At 37.8% G+C, this 20018-nt stretch overlaps 1 protein-coding gene across 1 annotated transcript; it reads right to left on the bottom strand.

Annotated features, from left to right (window-relative positions):
* Positions 1 to 10722: 10722 nt before the first annotated feature.
* LOC147874915 (allergen Per a 4-like) lies at positions 10723 to 17715 on the bottom strand. Its single transcript, XM_087340969.1, has 6 exons — positions 17667 to 17715; positions 16622 to 16737; positions 15937 to 16067; positions 13865 to 13944; positions 12485 to 12574; positions 10723 to 11362 (listed from the first exon to the last, which is right to left on the bottom strand). The coding sequence occupies exons 2-6, from the start codon at positions 16721 to 16723 to the stop codon at positions 11235 to 11237; spliced, it is 531 nt and encodes a 176-aa protein (XP_087197095.1). The 5' UTR covers positions 16724 to 16737; positions 17667 to 17715; the 3' UTR covers positions 10723 to 11234.
* Positions 17716 to 20018: the final 2303 nt, after the last annotated feature.

Genomic DNA, 20018 nt, shown 5'->3' with positions numbered 1-20018 from the left:
ATACTTACTATTTCCACCCTGTTTTGAGCAATACGTCATTACGAAGAAACTGTCTCGCTCGATTGCCAACAGAAGGTATTTGCCAGTCCAAAACGCTGCAGGAATGAAAAGTGAAAATTTGTTCAAGTGACAGAAAACATTTCTGTATGCTGCAGTAAACAAAGTTAAATCCAAAAATAATACAGACCAATCGAATCCGACCGTGAACTCACCTGTTTATTTGCTCTTGGAATTTTAAAAGAGGGACAAGATATCTTAGCCTTGTCCATACCTGAGACCGTATTTAGATTTCTAGGTGACTTGCGTGCGTAAAGTTTGTTTATGTGAGGAAATTCGATTAAATCGGCATTGCCAGTTATTTAAAATGTAACTAACTTATTATTGCAAGCAGGTCCACACATTACTAAGTAATTGCCTTTAAGAGAATTATCAACTATGGGCATACTTGACCTGACCTTTATTTGAGCAATTGTTCATTATGAGCATTAATTTATTTATTTTTTTATGGATGTATTTATTTTTAAATACAAAGTTGTGTATCTTGCACGATATATTTTTGTGTTTCAGCCTTGGCGCCAGAAAAGATGTTTGGGAAGTGGTTTTTTGCAGAACAGTGATAAACTATTTTAACTCTCGGTATCAAAACTTTGCACAGAGAATATGTTAAGGGTTTCGTGTGGTTCTCAGAAATAATAAGTAATATTTCAATATTTCATCATTAATCAACGTCTTACGTGTGGCGAAGGTTATAATAAACACCGTTAGCCAATAAGCAAGTGAAGTAGATATTTGGACATTTATTCATTTATTCAAACTGGCTTCAGAGGCAAATTAAATGACTCAATTTACTTTCTTCGCCAAAGCGTTTGGTACTGTTTCCTGATTAAAATGTGCCTGGAAACTTCAGTTCATACTTACACTCTTTGATGAGAATGTCAAAGCATCCGTTTGTTCTAAAGTTAGAAGCTTCTCCATTGATTAAAACTTCATGCTGTTCGCTGTTAGAATCGAAAAAGGACATTCAGTTCATTAACCTATAAATTACTACAAAATGTTTATATTATAAGCGGCCAGAATCTCGAACCGTATAATTGACTGGCAAAGTATCCTAATGTTGTAATTTCAGAACTAAATAAATGTTTAGTGACATAATATTGTACACTACGAAGGTAACCTGTAAAAATTGAATATATAAATGTATTCCTATATTTTAAAATAGTTTGTGTTGTGTGGAATTTTGTTATAATTTATATACATAATTTCTGAAGTATGAAATCAATGTCAAGTATTTATTCTTGTGGTAAGTTTCTCAGTTTTCATAATCGTTTTCCCTTGTAGCCATGTTTTCCATTAACATGATTATGGAACTCAAATAGAGGAGTGAATGTATTTAAATTGAATTGATGTGTATTTATTTTAAACATCTATTCCGGTTATTTTATATTGCAAGCGAATGACCGTGGAAGTTAGAATTCGATTATAGGGTTTTCTGTTACACGGATAAAAGTGTTTCTCCAAGTTCATAGACTTTCATGTTCCAGTCACTATTAACAGAATAGGAGGTGCTCCTATTACTTATTTATATTTACGATATCATGTGAAAAGGCCTCTCAGAGGCCTCCCTGCCAAAGCACTTGTATCACGAGACAGTGAATGTCACGTAATTAAGCAAAGAATAGAATCCCTTAAACTAGTTTAATTTAATTACTTACTGTTGTAAACTCACCTCTTAACATATGCTAGGGTAGAAATAAACATTCTGCCGCTAGTTATCTTGATGAAGTCGGTACGAACACAGTCCAAATTGTCTTTTACTTCATTCGGTGTCTGATAGAGCCAGTACCATTTACCTGTCAACTGTAATATCATTCGATAGACTGAGACACACACATCCTGTCTAAACCGATAGTTTTCTTGTTGCACTTTCATTAGTGCGACGATGGAATTTGTGGGGGGAGTTAACGGAGTGAGCTCAGATGTCGCTGGCTGAAGTAAATTTAATGACACTGGCTACAGTCATCTTCTGAGGAACACAGCTGTGGTGTATATTGGGTTGTCTTAACATAATCCTTATTGATGGCTGTCTTCTGGGTTGCTGTGCCGTGTCGACGGTAGGAGTTTACCGACGTTTCAGAGGTCTTTGGTGCCTCCATCATCGCAATCTCCATGATGATGTAGGCAGCAAGGAGCTCTGAAACGTCGGTAAACTTATACCAGACTACATGGCGCAAAAACCCAGAAGACAGTATTCTTAGGTTCCTAAACCTTAAATTAGTTTTGCATTACGTTCATTATTCACCTGTAGATTGTCAATTTGAGCCGATACTTGTTGTGCTAAAATTGTTTATAATGTCCAATAAAATATTTGTGTGACGGTTAAAATTATATAATTGTTGTGTGTCAGTACTTCATTCCAATCAACGTTCTCCAGTTTTGGAGTACCAATATCGCATTCACCGGAAACCAACGCCAATTTGCCGACTACGACAAGAAGGATGATAAGATACATCTTAATTGCAGTTCCTGTAATAATATAAACTTTATTAATTTTATATTTCCGTCATTTATTGAGTATACTAAATTCATATGTGGACCTGCATGTTTCACACAGGGAGAAACGCGTTATCAGACCCACATTAATTGTTGTTACGGACATTCCATTTTCCTCCGCGTCTCACCTCTTTATCCCACACATTACGCAGGGAAACATATATGAATCATTTCATAACACAAGAAAAGGGCATAGGGGTTTAAACCTTTGAAATATGTCGCTAACCATATTAATATTTCAAAATGCAGTTTCTACATCAAGCGATACGCCTTCCGTCTTTTTTACGAAGGCCACCTGGTGTAAGCTGTTTATTCTGATAACGACACGAAACACTTACGTATATACACTGTTTGGGCAAAACGCTGCGATAATCAATGTTAAAGTGGAGTGCTACCCAAAGTAAATATTATGCTTTAGAACATTATTATTTTCATTATTATTAGTAGTAATATTAGTAGTATCGTCATCGTTATGAATTTTATACGTACAGTCAAAATTCCCCAAAAAACGATACTCACATCCAATACAAACAACAGCATTGTGTATACATCTTTTTTGGACATTCTCTATATAACTGAAAAATGAAGAATTTCTTTAAAAAAAACGTCACAGTTTCACAGGCCAAAAATAAGATTCTCAGATTCCACATGAACAAACCAAATCTGCTGCCAATATTTCGAGAACCATCTCTGTTTTCATCCTCAGGGTTGTTGGGTGACCACTCCGTTCCTTTGTTGCGCTGCTAGTGCGCCTGTCCTGCCTTATTTCTAATTAAAATGCATGCATTTCTTACGTCTTCCCATGCCATAATCCACTTCCTGTCCTTTAATTCGTCCGCCCTAATAGTATTTGAGGAATACGAGCAATGAAGCTCCTTAGTACTTAATTATGTGTAGACTACTTACGTGACCTGGGACTCTTCTGCGTCTCCTTTGCGAATGCCTTAGGACAGTCGTTTATATATTCGTAAAGCGGGGGTTTTTCTGTGCCTCATAAATTTTAAAATACGTAGAATAAAAGAAATACATGACTTTCCTGTGGATATTATCACCGCAGTTTGTCATATAGATAAATATATTTGTAACGTGATCATAGGAGTTCTTTTATGGCAATGACCTTAAAGTAATACAGTGTGTCCACAAAGTCCCTTCGGAGTTTTGAAAAATTGTAGTGCGCAAACAAATTGAGCTAGTCACATGCGGTTTGCGGCTGATTACAGTGAAACTCTGGAAGTTTTTTTTTTTTTTTTTTTTCTAACAGATGGCATAAGCGGCCATCTTTACGTTTCTCAGTCAGTTGTTTGTGAAATGGCTGCTGTGCATGAACGCGCGCGTTGTGTGGGATGGCTTTTTGAGACAAAATCAGTCACCCAAACTCAATGAAATTACCGCACACAGTTGAATAAGCAACTTCCGAGTGACAATGCAATAAGAGACTGGCAACGGCGTTTCCTAGAAACTGGTAGCGTCCATGATCGCAAGAAAAGTGGCAGATGAATGTGTGTAAAGAATCCGTGAATCGTTCGTACGAAGCCCTACAAAATCCACACTTCGAGCTTCGCGTAAATTGTTACGCCCACGTTCAACGGTACACAAATTGCTTCATAAGAGGTTGAGGTTATGTGCATACAAGGTTCAGTTAGTGCAACAGTTGAAACCTGGTGATGGCACAGCACGTCAACATTTCGCAGAAGAAATGCTCGAACGCATTGACCTTGATGTGGACTTCTTGAAAAAAATCATGTTCACGGACGAGGCAAGATTTCATATCTCGGGTAAAGTTCACAGGCATAATGGGCGCATATGGGGCACTGAAAACCCACATGTTGTTTGAGATCACATACGCGATAGTCCGAATGTGAACGTGTAGTGTGGTGTAATGCATGACCAGGTTATTGGAGCCTTCTTTTTTCAAGAGCAGACGATCAACATGAACACTTGGACATGCTGAAACTGAGTCGGTCCAATGCCTTGGCCTCCACGTTCATCAGACATAACACCACTGGATTTTTTCCTGTGGGGTTATGTCAAGAGCAATGTGTTCCGAACACCAGTTAACGGACTTGATGACGTGAAGACCCGTATCAGGAATGCGATCTCGGCTATTCCAGCGGACATGCTCCACAGGACATGGCAGGAGCTCGAATATCGTCTGGACGTTCTCCGTGCTACCAAGGGAGCCCACGTCGAAGTCTACTGAGTTCAGTAAAAAACTTACAGAGTTTCTCTGTAATCTGCCGCAAACCGCATGTGACTAGCACAATTTGTTTGCGCGCCACAATTTTTCAAAATTTCTGAGGGACTTTGTGGACACACTGTATATCTTTCAGAACCCTTGAAGATCTATTAATATTGATACGCTACTATTTGTATGTGCCTAATATTTTAATTTATTTACAATTGATTAAGAGTCTTCTGTAGTGTCTAGTAGTGTCGGCTTCCAACCTACTATAAAGCCTGTTGTTTCTTATGCGTTTACACAAATAATTAATTCGATGGTTCAGGGACTACCTTTACAGCATAGTCGCTCAGCTGGTAAAGAATTTTCCATTTTTTTATGAAGGTCTGAGGTTCATGACCGTAAACATAAGAATTCTTCAACAGTTTCTATCCTACTCCAGACCCTGTCATTATTTCTTCAGGTTTTAAAATTAAAATGTACGCATTTCCTACGTCTTCTCAAATCCCACGCGTCTCATCTCCCTTAATTTGTTTGCTCAAATAGTATCTGAAGAAGTATACGGGTAATGAAGGCCCTAATTATGCGTTCTTTAAATGAAGTGCGTAGCAAGACAACGTTATGTACTGCTCATATTTGTCTGTTTGTCCATCCGTCCAGTCGATTCAACTCGAGAATCACTGGACGATTTGGATTAAATTTGATGTGGAGGTTGTGCTATTTTCCATGACCTCAAAATTATACTTTTGAATTTTCTGTGCGCGTTGATAACAGAACGACGGATGAGGAAAATCGAGAGGCAGACATTGAAGTGCTGCGATCGTTTGGAACTGTCCATCAAGTTCTCATTGTCTTGAAATACATATAGCTAAGAAATCGTAGATTACACTTTCCAAGCTTGTTATCCATTTACCTCTTGGTTATGTATTATTTACTTACAGAATTTGGGGCTCTAATGCTATCTTCTGAGGCTTCTATATTGAAATATTTCAGGTCATGTTCTTTTCTTGAAGTCCCGCCGTGTGGGAGATTTCTTTTTCTTTGAAATGTGCATTTATGACTAGTGAGTGACAAGCCCACTGCCTCTGCACAATTTCTACTCAATCCTGATTTGTCTGCTCGATCCATCTGGTAGTAAATCAGGAGAGACTTGTGTTGAGAAATGGCCGCTGAATTTTTATTATGAAACATCCCGTTCATGCTCGTAAGATTCTTTTACATTCCGGTTTTACATCCCTTAAGGACGTTGTACTAGGGATATTTATCACCTTACAAATCCATTGACCTCGACCGGGTTTGAACCTTGGGTCTAGCGGCGAGCACGCTAAGTACTAGTCCATCAAGTACGACCTTCAGGTCATGTGTTTAGATAAATTCTATTACGTTTCTTAACAAAATATACAACAACACAGACATGCACATTTCCTTTCAGTTGACGTTATCACTACAATTCAACAGGAAGGTACTAACGTTAGACAGAATTGATGTCATTTGTAAGGTAACATGTCTGACCTCGTTGCAGGCCTGTCGTATTGCGAAGGTGACTAAATGCTGGCCTTGAAAATACCTGTTGTATTGCATGGCTAATATTTTTAATGTCCGACTGTAATTACACTTTTGGATAATAGTACACACTTTGTCCATTAATTTCATATAATATTATGCAGATTGAATTAAATTGCTCTAATTTACATTCGCGCGTTCCATCCCAGACGTAAACAGGTCGTGCATTTGTTTCCAAGGTCGTTAACATCGTCTATGGTTTTGTAACCCACAAAATGCAAATGTATTTGAAATTCCCAATCAGCAGGCTATAAATCATTCGCTGTTTTATGTAAGAATGGATATAAGTGTTGTAGCTAGACATGTCTATGTGTGCCTGGAGGACATAATATACATTTTCGAATTAAACGTGTAGATTCGATCAAATTCCGTATGAACAAATAAGTCGTTTGTAGAAAAATATCAACCTGTCTGTTTGCTGGGGACTTTATTATTATTATGTGATTATTAAATTTACTTTATTATTATTAGTAGTAGTAGTAGTATCGTCATCGTTATGAATTGTATATGTACAGTCAGAATTCACCAAAAGATGTATACTCACATCCAATACAAACAACAGCATTGTGTATACATCTTTCTTGGAAACATGAAGAATTTCTTTAAAAAACGTCACAGGTTAACAGGCCAAAAATAAGATTCTCAGATTCCACATGAACAAACCAAATGTGCTGCCAACGTTTCGAGAACCATCTCTGTTTTCATCCTCAGGGTTGCTGGGTGACCACTCCGTTCCTTTGTTGCGCTGCTAGTGCGCCTATCCTGTCTTATTTCTAATTAAAATGCATGCTTTTCTTACGTCTTCCCATGCCTTAATCCACTTCCTGTCCCTTAATTTGTCCGCCCTAATAGTATTTGATTAATACGAGCAATGTAGGTCCTTAGTACTTAATTATGCGTAGGCTACTTACGTGACCTGGGACTCTTCTGCGTCTCTTTGTGAATTCCTTAGGACATTCGTTTATATATTCGTAAAGCGGGGTTTTTTCTGTGCCTCATTAATTGTAAAATAGGTAGAATAAAAGAAATTCATGACTTTCCTGTCGAAATTATCACCGCAGTTTGTCATAAAGGTAAATATATTCGTAACGTAAATTGCTCGTAGGGTGTTTTATGTAATAAGTGATTAGAAAATGAAGTTAAAGCAATATATTTATAAGCTGATGTGCTTCTCGCATGTTTTGCCGCAGTGTAGGAAAATGACACCAAAACGCTTTAATCATAAACAGTTTTTGAGAAATGTAATCATATTTACCTTCAAAATTAAATTTCAATTGAAATACTCTATGGCTACGTTGAGTTAATTATGAAACTATACATTAAATGCTTTAAATAGGTTATTTGTTCATTACAGAAGTATATATCCTACAAATTAGTGCATGTTACAAAATTTCATAGTCAGAATGTCTGACTTGTTAGCGAACAGCACAATTCTTCCATGTTATCGAAAAAGATAAAAATGTCTGTGTTTAATATTACTGATAAATATATAGCAGAGGAGCCAAGGACATTCTCGTACAGAATTATAAATAGGCAGGAGTGCAGTCAAGCATATTCTCTTCAAACGTATTTTCTGAACTTATATACTGTTAAATAAATATCAAAGAAGCCAAGGATTTTGCCTTTAAACATATACCATGAGTATAGTTATAAAGTTAATAAATTTTTGGACATGGCATTGTGAGCGTTTCCTATAACAAAATTAGAAATTTAACACAATCGGTAGTGAAGCATTATACATTCCATTTCTGAAATCGACTCTAAAGTTCTACTAATTATACTGAACAAAATATGTTGTTTGTTATGATTTAAGCCTTTTTAAACGGATACTGGGATCATGGATTCGAATTCTGCTCGAGGCATGATGTTCTTTTCATATTTATGTTATGCTGTTTTCTGTGTAGGTCGAGGCCTTGCCATGGGCTGATTCCCAATGCAAGGAGTCCCATAAGTAGTCTACACATTAAACGAACAGTTTACATGTGTGAGGCGACTAAGGTTCTTCACGAAATGCAGACCCACAGAGTAAATAAGTAAACCCTCATAAGTCATTGCAGTTTAATTATTTTGTTTCCCGGAGTAAAGCGACAGTACAGGGCAGTGGATTTCCAATAGGAACGATGAATAGGTTCGTTGTAAGAGCAAAACTTGGAAGTTGGCTGTCTTCAGGGTTGTTGAGCCGAGTAGTCTGGCAGAAGTTACATAGTAAAACTTCTTGATCAGGAGAAATTCATATTCAATCTCATGATTGCCATATTTTGAACATGAAACTTTTAGGTAAGGAATATACAACCTCAAAACCAAAATAATAGTTCCTCTGTTTATTTTCAAAATTCTATTTATTAAAATCCTTGAAATGTAATCAATTTTACACTGGAAACACAGACCAATACGTAAAGAAATTATTATTTGTCACACGAATTCGAAATTGCAATGACTTATGAATTATGATGAAGTCTACATATTAGAGTTTAACTCATTTATAACGAGATCTCGGCTATTGCGAGCAAACAGAGAAACGTTGGCTGGAAATTATGTATTTTGTGAGAAACATTTCACGGTTAAAGCGATCACGGTATTTGATAACTTCACGGTTGTAAAGAGCAGTTGTTGAAATTCCGTACGAGGGACTAAGATCTATTATCGCTTTGTCAGTTTATGACATCCAACCATTTCTTATTTCAATTCCCCGCGGATAGCAATCTCTAACCCTTCTACGATATTTACTTTCTACATTCAGGGCGTGTTTGTTTTGCTTTCCTTTCTCAGATCTCACTTAGTGCGGTACGGCACTCACGAAGAAGAAATTCCTAGTTCCAGTGGTGTGGCGGAAATCCCCACAGACTATTCGAGGCGGGGGTACCGAGGGCGTAAGTGGGCTCTCAGGTATCAGGGCAAATGTATTGTGATCCAAAATGGTTACCCTAGGTGGGGAGGGAAGTATAATTCCGCTAATCGGCGGCGTCGTTTGAACAGAGCGTGTCCTATGATGCGGGTGCACGTGATATTGAGATTCTTATTTTCTCCCAAGTCTCTTAATCCTTTCTTCTCTTATATTATAGATTACCAGTAGAGCTAGGGAGAAGAACTGCCCGGCAAACTAACCAATGAAGTGAGTATCAGCAAAAGTTACAATAATGGTTACAACGAGTAACGGTTATAACGAGCACTTCTCATGAGTCTCTCGTATCTCATTATAACCGAATTTCTATTTATTAGACGTGGGTCGTTGAAACTGAATTTTGCGATATAAGATTTGGGGTTCTAGTTTGCTAGGAGCGTATCATGAGCGCTAATCATGGTATTATTGCATTAACTACTCTGCGTGAACCTGGACTCGAAGATATGAACTAATACGAAACAAAGGTTGCAACAATAATTTTTTAAGTCAACGTTCATCCGAAAGTACATTTTTATTTGAATGTAGGGAGAATATAAGTGGTTTAAATTGATGCTTGTTCAGTTTATATGATTTGTAAAAGAAAATATCAAAGTTTCGCATCGCAGCAGCATTTGTAATTTTAACTTACTAACATACAGAATTCAGCATTTCTTTAAGATGTGTCTTCATACAGAAAATCACTTACGTAGTGTGACCATGAAACCGAGAGTAATAAATACAGAATGGTAAATCTAAGAACACATGTTAAATTTGAGGCCCGTCGATGTTTTATGAGTTATGACTCAGTTCCCGATGGCCTACGAATACTAAAGGTGTCAGCACAATGCACATACAAGTGTCATACGTTATTATTTTTTAGCAAATATATGTCGCACGATTTAGGTCTTTTTCTGCTGAGGTCAGTATTTGACTGTTATCGGTTATATGGAATTGGAGGTGTATATGCAATAAAGTTTAATGTATTTCATAAAACAGAAGTATATCCTTCACAACCCTTAAAAATCTATTAAATATTGATAGGCTGTGCTTTCGTTCCGCGAGGTACAGCAGACTCCTCCAGACTCCACCATAGCCTCGTGCACAAAAGCGCGCTCTTTCAGTCAATTGTCTCGATTACTGGCTCTTATATCATGAGTTTTTAGAATTTCTTTCTTTCATTCACATTTCGAGAAGACTGGTTTTTGACAGTGGAATAAAAAATATTTAATCGAGTCCGATCTATTGCAGTCCACCCACAGTTTTAGGTCGATTTCAGTCGATTAAAATCAGGCTCGAATTTAGAAGATTGTTTTACACTCATAAAGCTGAATTTTGCAAGAATAAATGTGACCTTATGGGCACAGAATTTCAAAATGCGATGTGTTCTTAAGTTGGACGCTTCAGCTGTGTGCGCTAAGTTGAAACACATCTCCGAACTTAAGAGTTACTTGTAAATACTTAAAATGTTATGTGAATAGGATTGAGGTGAGGACAGGCCTTAATAGTATTTGCTTTGAATATGTATCATCTTAAAGTAAATAGAAACAGATGTGTAGCAGACATTTACTAATTTGTAATTGAATTCACCAGTGATAAAACAGGATGTATGCATGTATGAACAAGTTATTATGAATAATATCGAACCTCTTGGGTTTCAAGGGAAAGTGTTCTGTTTCTGAATGATGGCGTCATGTAGAAGCAAATTAAACAGGTCCCAACGACGTGTGGCGTGCTATACAAATATCAGCAGGAGCCATTTGATAGCCTTGAAAATGGAGACATTGAGGATATTCGAAACATCAGTGACACAGTCCACACTACATGGTGCCGATTACAGAATTGGGTACTCATTAATAATGCAACTTTTAAATGGAACTGTTTGTGCGGCCTCAGTTTATATGTTGAATTAGACTCAGAAACCTATATTTATACAAAAGATCCATATCTGTAAAAATCTGCCTTTTTAACAATGCTTTCAACAGAAGATGTTACCCGTCACACCCTACACCAAAAACGAATGTGCAGTACAAATAATTCAATTGTGTTCGTGCGCTCCCACAGTTAGCAATGGTCCGCACTCCATTTCACAAGTTGACTTGCTTGTAGGCCAGTTTCGTTGAAGGCTTTGAACGCTTTTTGAAATGTTGCTTCATCAGGACTCCGGTTTCGAAACCCGATGTAAGCATTTCCTGCAAACAGATTACGTGTTGTAAATATTCAGCTTAGAAGATTTGGCTGATTAATAAAAGATAGAAACACAGATAAAGAAATTCAATTCAATTCAATTCACTTCATTTATTTACGTGTTTGCCAACAGCAAGAAGCCAATAACAGGCAAACACTTGATAATTGAAGTTAATGTTGGAGGCAGTGACGCCACACGTTCTTCATCTGTTTACTGTCTACAGTCATCTGCGAGTTCCGGTCGCTTTACACCCTCCCCAAGGTTGCCGTTTGACAGGAGCTTGGGAGGGTTTATGAGCCGATATGGACATGGGGAGGAATTCTTGGCCAAGCCGGAAATTGAAACCCGGTCGTCCAATCCGCAGTAGTCTCAACACCGCCTGAGCTTTCTCGTTTAAAAATAAAAATGAACACATGAAATAAATAACTATGAAAACAGTGGTTAAATAACTGAACGAATTAAAACAATTAATGTATATGAGTTTGTGACTTCTCAAATAACTTGATACAGGTTCATTTTGAATGAATGGAAGGCGATAAAGAGATTAGTTGACGTAACTATGAACATGATGATTTGTTTCTTATGTTTCCTTTAAACGCATTGAAGGTGAGGTCGATACGGCATATAGCACTCGAGGGGAAGGGAGAAGAGCGTACAAAATTTTTGAAAAGATACTTTATTGAGTATCCCACTCTCAACGTGAAGGGATTGGTGGCAGATAAATGTTAAAAATTTATATTTTCAGAAACTGATGACTTCACAGATAATAAATAGGCCTATTAAAGTGTTTGTCTGAGTCGAAAAACACAGAAGATGGCTGAGGGTAGGCCCCAATACAGGGACGGCTGTGGTGTACCGTCCTTATCAGCAGGAGGTTAAATGCCAGAACGTCAACGAATGTTATGCAGGGACAGATGGGATAGAAATATTGAAAAAAGTAAATGCTCAGCCTTTTATAGCCTAGTGTATGTGTAGCAAGAGATATACGTGTGGGATCTGAAGTTATCTTATCTGTGAATACGAGGATGTTCTTCTGGGCTGTGATGCTGTATGGACTCAGCGTCTCTGTATTTGTTGCTGAAGCATCGAGTCTCTTAATAAAGTAATCATCAAGATGTATACTTACTATTTCCACTCAGGTCTGAGCAAGACGTCATTATGACGTAACTGTCTCGCTCGATTGCCAACAGAAGGTAACTACCAGTCCAAATCTTTGCTGAAATTAAAAGTAAAAATTTGTTCAAGTGACAGAAACTATTTCTGTATGCTGCAGTAAACAAAGTTAAATCCGATAAACAATACAGACCAATCGATTCCGACCGTGAACTGACCTGTTCCTTTGTTCTTGGAATTTTAAAAGAGGAGCACGTTTTCTAGGTGACTTGAGGGCGTAAAGTTTGTATATGTGAGGAAATTTGATTAAATCGACATTGCCAATTATTTAAAATGTTACTAACGTAGTATTGCAAGCAGGTCCACACATTACTAAGTAATTGCCTGTAACAGAATTATCAACTATGGGCATACTTGACCTTACTGTTACTTGAGAAGTTGTTCATTATGAACATTTTTGTTATATGTATATTTACTTTTTAAATGCAAAATTGTGTATCTTGCACGATATATGTTTGTTTTTCAGCCTTGGCGCCAGAAAAGATGTTTGTGAACTGGTGTTTTCAGCACAGTTATTAACTATTTTAAATCTCAGTATCAAAATTTTGCACAAAGAATATATTAAGGGTTTCGTGTAAAAAAGTAAAGTTTGTCTCGCTATACGCCATGTAGGCGTTTGGGGTAAGTGGAGGTATAGCTCCTCTCTTCCTTGACCTCGGCACTAGATGGGGGTGAGTGGTCAGCATCACGCCCCGGCCGGCTTTACCCCCGGGAAAGGACCCCGGTACCCATTGTATATGAGGCTGGGTGGGCCCCAGAGCCAGTCTGGACACAGAGGCTAGAGAAAAAACCCTCTGCCCCCGTCGGGGATCGAACCCCGGTCGTTGAGCCCGTAGCTAGTCACTATACTGACTGAGCTATCCCGGCTCTTAAGGGTTTCGTGTGGTTCTCAGAATTAATAGGTAATATTTCAGTATTTCAGCAATAATCAACGGATCACCTGTGGCGAAGATTATTATAAACGAAGTTAGCCAATAAGGAAGTGAAGTAGATATTTGGACAGTCCTTAATTCATTCAAACTGGCTTCAGAGGGATCTTAGGCTGAGGCCACACGACCGAACAAAGTACGTCCGTTGCACCGGACGTAGGTGAGGACACCACACGAGCGCTAATTACCGTGGCAGCTTGAAAGGATTTAGAAAGAAAAAAAATAGTATTGTCTGTACTTACAAATCATAATTTTATGACGGACGTCACGATGCGCGTTACAACAGACGAAATTTGTACGGTCGTGTGGCCCCAGCCTTAAATGACACAGTTTACTTTCTTCGCGAAAGCGTTTGGTATTGTTTCCTGAATAAAATGTAACTGGACACTTTAGTTCGTACTTACATTTGGTGGTGAGAACGTCAAAGCATCCGTTTGTTCTAAAGTTAGAAGCTTCTCCATTGATTGTAACTTCACGCTGTTTGCTGTTAGATTCGAAAAAGAACATTCAGTTCATTAACCTATAAAATACTAGAAAATATTTATCTTATTATATATTAAACGGCCAGAATCTCGAACCGTATAATTGACTGGCAAAATATCCTAGACTTACTGTAATTGAGATGCTTACAATAATGAGAGTACAGACAGCTTCATTGCAAAATATACAGTACCTACAGCAACTCGTATTCTCCCACAAATCGTACCAGAGAGTGAGAGATGTACAATACTGAAATCAGTATTATCTCTAGCAATAAGCCGTGTCAGTTTTGGACTAAAGAACAACGTTTCGTAGACGAATTGCGTCTCCATAACAAAGGGAATATTTTAAGGTTGACCGACTCAAAGAAACCCAAAATAATATTTTGTAACTCGTTTGAAGTTTGAAGGTTTCTTGTGATTGCGCAATAACTTGGATAGAAATGTTTTTGTTTTTGTAATTTACCATCGTCTAGGTTTCATTAAAACCACAGTTTATTGGTTGTACTTGCGTTTTAGGCGAGAGAAGGACAAAAGCCTAGCCTGTTGGGGCTGTCTGATCGAATTAGGCTCGTACGTGGACAAACCCGGGGGCCAGCGGCCCTCGTACGATTTTACAACGCTGTATTATCTTGTAGGATGAAAATTACATATCTGACGTCAGAAAACACGTTTTGTTATCGTCAGTATTTGTCGCTGTGAGCGACTTGAAGATTAGGCGTTTGTTAAGACAGTAAAACGAAGAAATATTACGCGTCATACTGATTAGCACGTAGAAGGAAAGATGTTAATCTTCACAAAATGAATGAATTAACGTAATGACCCACCTAAGATGGGAGTCTTCTAGGTTGTTGCGCCCTATAGTCTGGTAGAAGTTTAGCGACGTTTCAGATCTCTTTGCTGCCTCTATCATCATGACGATGAGTCGCAAGAACCTCTGAAACGTCGGTAAACTTCTACCAGACTACACGGTGCATCTACCCAGAAGACAGCCATCTTCAAATTCACCGCCGTGAAAACCTTAAATCCTACATCTAATGACCCATATTATTGAAATTAAAGAAAACTATTGAAAAATGCGAGAATAAATTTACAGAAGTAGGCCTAATTTTATAGCATTTGTAATAAACTGCAGCGGCTTTTAATAAAATTTCAGTGATTTATAAGGGGCGAATGTGGGGCCACATCTGGAAAGTTTCGAGAATCCGTGGCCTAAACGATGGATAAAGCCCAAATTAACAGTTTTACACATTACAGCGTGTTCTAATTTCAGAACGAAATAAATGTTTAGTAACAAAATATAATACACTAAGAAGGTAATCTGTAACAATAAAATAGAGAGTAAATCATTTTAACACTAACGATGTCTGAGGAACTGAATCGGCTGTAAATATGGAGTGTATTGTTTCTAAGATTTACAGGGGCTGCGCTGGTAGTTGTCGGTCATTTGAATAACATTTTATGTCACTATATATATTATTTTAAAAAAGTTTGTGATGTGTGGAATTTTGTTATAAATTGTATACATAATTTTTGGTATGGAAATCAATGTCAAGTATTTATTCTTGTGGTAAGTGTCTCAGTTTTCATAATCGTTTTCACTTGTAGGCATGTATTCCATTAACATGATTATGATATTTAAATAGAGGAGTGAATGTATTTAAATCTGAATTTATGTATATTTATTTTAAACTTCTATTCCGGTTATTTTATATTGCGAGCCACATGACCGTGGAACTTAGAATTCGATAATAGGGCTTTCTGTTACACGGATAAAAGTGTTTCTCCAAGTGCATAGACTTTCATGTTCCAGTCATCATTAACGGAATGAGAGATTCTCGTACTAATTATGTATATTTAAGATATCAGTGAAAAGGCCTCTCAGAGGTCTCCGTGCCAAAGCACTTGTATCACGAAACAGTGAATGTCACGTAATTAAGCAAAGAATAGAATCCCTTAAACTGGTTTAATTTAATTACTTTATGTTGTAAACTTACCTCTTATCATATGCTAGGGTAGAAATAAACATTCTGCTGCTGGTTATCTTGATGAAGTTGCAACGAACACAGTCAAAATTGTCTTCTGCTCTATTCGATGTGTAATAAAGCCAGTACCAGTTACCTGTCAACTGTAAGATCATTAGAGAGACTGAGACACACAAATCCTGTCTAAACCGATAGTTTTCTTGTTGAACTTTCATTAGTGCGACGATGGAATTTGTGGGGGGAGTTAACGGAGTGAGCTCAAATGTCGGTGGCTGAAGTAAATTTAATGACACTGGCTACAGTCATCTTCTGGAGAACACAGATGTGGTGTATATTGGTGTGTCTTAACATAATCCTTATTGATGGCTGTCTTCTGGATTGCTGTGCCTTGTAGAAGGTAGACGTTTACCGAAGTTTCAGAAGCCCTTGCTGCCTCCATCATCGCCATCTCCCTGATGATGTAGGCAGCATGGACCTCTGAAACGTCGGAAAACTTATACCAGACCACAGGGCGCAGCAACCCAGAAGACAGCCTTCTTCAGACCTTAAACCTTAAATTGGTTTTGCATTACGTTCACTAATAACCTGTTGATTGTTAATTTGAGCCGATACATGTTGTGATAGAATTGTTTATAATGTCCAACAAAATATTTGTGTGACGGTTAGAATTATATAATTGTTGTGTGTCACTACTTACTTCATTCCAATCAACATTCTCCAGTTTTGGAGTACCAAGATCGCATTCACCGGAAACCAACGCCAATTTGCCGACTACGACAAGAAGGATGATAAGATACATCTTAAATGCAGTTCCTGTAATAATATAAAATTTCTTAATTTTATATTTCCGTCATTTATTGAGTATACTAAATGCATATGTGGACTTGCATGTTTCACACAGGGAGTAACTGCGTTATCAGACCTACATTAATTGTTGTTACAGACATTCCATTTTCCTCCGCGTCTCCCCTCTCTATCCCACACATTATGCAGGGAAACATAAATGAATCATTTCATAACACAAGAGAAGGGAATAGGGGTTTTAATCTTTGAAATATGCCGCTAAACCAAAGTAATAATTCAAAATGCAGTTTCTACCTCAAGGGATATGCGATCCGTCTTCGTTACGAAGGCCACCTGGTGTAAGCTGGTTGTTCTTATAACGACACGAAACCTTTATATACACTGTTTGGGCAAAACGCTGAGATAATGAATGTTAAAGTGGAGTGCTACCCAAAGTAAATATTATGCTCAGAACATTATTATTTTTATTATTAGTAGTAGTAATATTAGTATTATCGTCATCGTTATGAATTATATATGTACAGTCAAAATTCCCCAAAAGATGTATACTCACATCCACTACAAACAACAACTTTGTGTGTACATCTTTCTTGGACATTCACTATATAACTGAAAAATAAAGAGTTTCTTTAAAAAACGTCACAGGTTCACAGGCCATAAATAAGATTCTCAGATTCCACATGAACAAACCAAATCTGCTGCCAACGTTTCGAGAACCATCTCTGTTTTCATCCTCAGGGTTGCTGGGTGACCACTCCGTTCCTTTGTTGCGCTGCTAGTGCGCCTATCCTGTCTTATTTCTAATTAAAATGCATGCATTTCTTACGTCTTCCCATGCCATAATCCACTTCCTGCCCCTTAATTCGTCCGCCCTAATAGTATTTGAGGAATACGAGCAATGTAGGCCCTTAGTACTTAATTATGTGTAGGCTACTTACGTGACCTGGGACTCTTCTGCGTCTCCTTTGTGAATTCCTTCGGACAGTCGTTTATATATTCGTAAAGCGGGGGTTTTTCTGTGCCTCATGAATTGTAAATTAGTTAGAACAAAGGAAATACATGACCTTCCTGTGGATATTATCACCGCAGTTTGTCATAAGGTAAATTAATCCGCAACGTAAATTGCTCATAGGAGTGTTTTATGTAATAAGTGATTAGAAGATGACGTTAAAACAATACATTTGTTAGCTGAAGAGCTTCTCGCATGTTTTGCCGCAGTGTAGGAAAATAATACAAAAATGCTTTGATCACAAACAGTTTTTTATGTATATTTCCGGTTTAACAATGTTTGTACATTTTTCCGGTACCCTTAAAATGCCTGACCACTGCGGATCCCAACTTTTCGTTGCCTTGATCTATAGATATTCGGTTGGACTCCTTGGACGAGGAATCGGCCCTTCTCAAGGCCTCTACCTGTACACAGGACAGCACAACACAGACAAACGCGAACAAACATCCATGGCTTGAGTGGGATTCGAACCCACGGTTCCAGCGATCAAATTGGCACAAGGCCCACGCCTCAGACCGCGCGGCCACTGCGGACCCCACAAACAATTTTTGAGAAATTTAATCATATTTACCTCAAAATAAAATATCTATTGAAATATTCTAAGGCTATATTGAGTTAATTAGGAAAATATGCATTAAATGTTTTAAGTAGGTTCATTTATTGATTACAAGAGTATATACCTTACAAATTAGTGCGTGTTACAAATTTTCGTAGTCAGAATGTCTGACTGGTTAGAGAACAGCATAATTCTTCCATGTTATCGATAAAAATAAAAATGTCATTTGCTTTTGTTTACTCTTACTGATAAATACATATCAGAGCAGTCAAGCATATTCTCTTCAAACGTATTTTCTGAACATGAACACTGTTAACAGCAAACAGAGAATCGTTGGCTGGAAATTATGTATTTTATGAGAAACTTTTCACGGTTAAAGCGATCACGGTGGTTGAGAACTTAACGGGTGTAACGAGCAGCTGTTGAAATTCTGTACGAGGGACTAAGATCTATTATCGCTTCGTCCGTTTATGACATCCAAACATTTCTCATTTGAAATCCCCGCGGATAGCAATCTCTAACCCTTCTACGATATTTACAGTCTACATTCAGGGCGTGTTTGTTTTATTTCCTTTCTCAGATCTCACTTAGTGCGGTACGGCACTCACTAAGAATAAATCCCTAGTTCCAGTGGTGTGGCGGAAATCCCCGCAGACTCTGCGTGGCGGGGGTACCGAGGGCCTAAAAGGGCTCTCAGGTATCAGGGCAAATATATTGTGATCCAAAATTGTTACCCAAGGCGGGGAGGACAAAATGATTCCGCTACACCCCTGCGTCGTTTGAACAGAGTATGACCTACGATGCGGGTGTAAGTGATATTGAATTTCTAGTTTTTTCCCCAAGTCTCTTAATCCTTTCTTCTCTTATATTATAGATTACCAGAAGACCTAGGGAGAAACACTGCCCGGCAAACTAACCAATGAATTGAGTAACAGCAAAAGTTACAATAATGGTTACAACGAGTAAACGTTATAACGAGTACTTTTCCTGAGTCTCTTGGATCTCGTTATAACCGAATTTGTATTTATTAGACGTGAGTCGTTGAAACTGAATTTTGCAGTGCAAGATTTGAGGTTCTAGGTTTCTAGGAGCGTATCCTGAGAAGTCTACGTTCATCCGACGGTATCTTTTTACTTAAATGTAGGGAGAATATAAGTGGTTTAAATTGATGCTTGTTCAGTTTGCCTGATTTGTTAAACAAAATATCAAAGTTTCGCATCGCAGACGCCTTTGTAATTTTAAGTTACTAACATACAGCATTCAGCATTTCTTCAAGATCTGTCTCCATACAGAAATTCACTTTCGTAGTTTGACCATGAAACCGAGAGTAATAAATACAGAATCGTAAATCTAAGAACACATGTGAAAATTGAGGCCCGTCGATGTTTTATGCGTTAAGACTCAGTTCCCGATGGCCTACGAAAACTAAAGATGGCCGCTCAATGCACATACAAGTGTCATACGTTATTATTTTTTAGCAAATAAATGTCGCACGATTTAGGTCTTTTTCTGCTGAAGTCAGTATTTGACTGTTGTCGGTTATATGGAATTGGAGGGGTATATGCAATAAAGTTTGATGTATTTCATAAGACAGAACTATATCTTACAGAAGCCTTGAAAATCTATTAAATATTGATAGGCTGTGCTTTCGTTCCGCGAGATACAGCAGACTCCTCCAGACCCCAACATAGCCTCGTTTGCACGAAAGCGCGCTCTTTCAGTCAA

The sequence above is a fragment of the Zootermopsis nevadensis genome, unplaced genomic scaffold, assembly GCF_977971745.1.
Source record: "Zootermopsis nevadensis isolate Lab colony 2312 unplaced genomic scaffold, Znev_1.0 Znev_ptg000003l, whole genome shotgun sequence".
NCBI lineage: Eukaryota > Metazoa > Arthropoda > Insecta > Blattodea > Termopsidae > Zootermopsis > Zootermopsis nevadensis.
This window is presented reverse-complemented; position numbering and strand designations above follow the sequence as displayed.

Coding starts and splice junctions, on each gene's coding strand:
- LOC147874915 (XM_087340969.1), bottom strand. CDS start 16,723: ATGTATCTTATCATCCTTCTTGTCGTAGTCGGCAAATTGGCGTTGGTT. Junction 13,945..15,936: donor ACCCTAGCATATGATAAGAG/GTAAGTTTACAA, acceptor CGAATCTAACAG/CAAACAGCGTGAAGTTACAA. Junction 11,363..12,484: donor CTCAGACCTGAGTGGAAATA/GTAAGTATACAT, acceptor ATCTGTTTGCAG/GAAATGCTTACATCGGGTTT.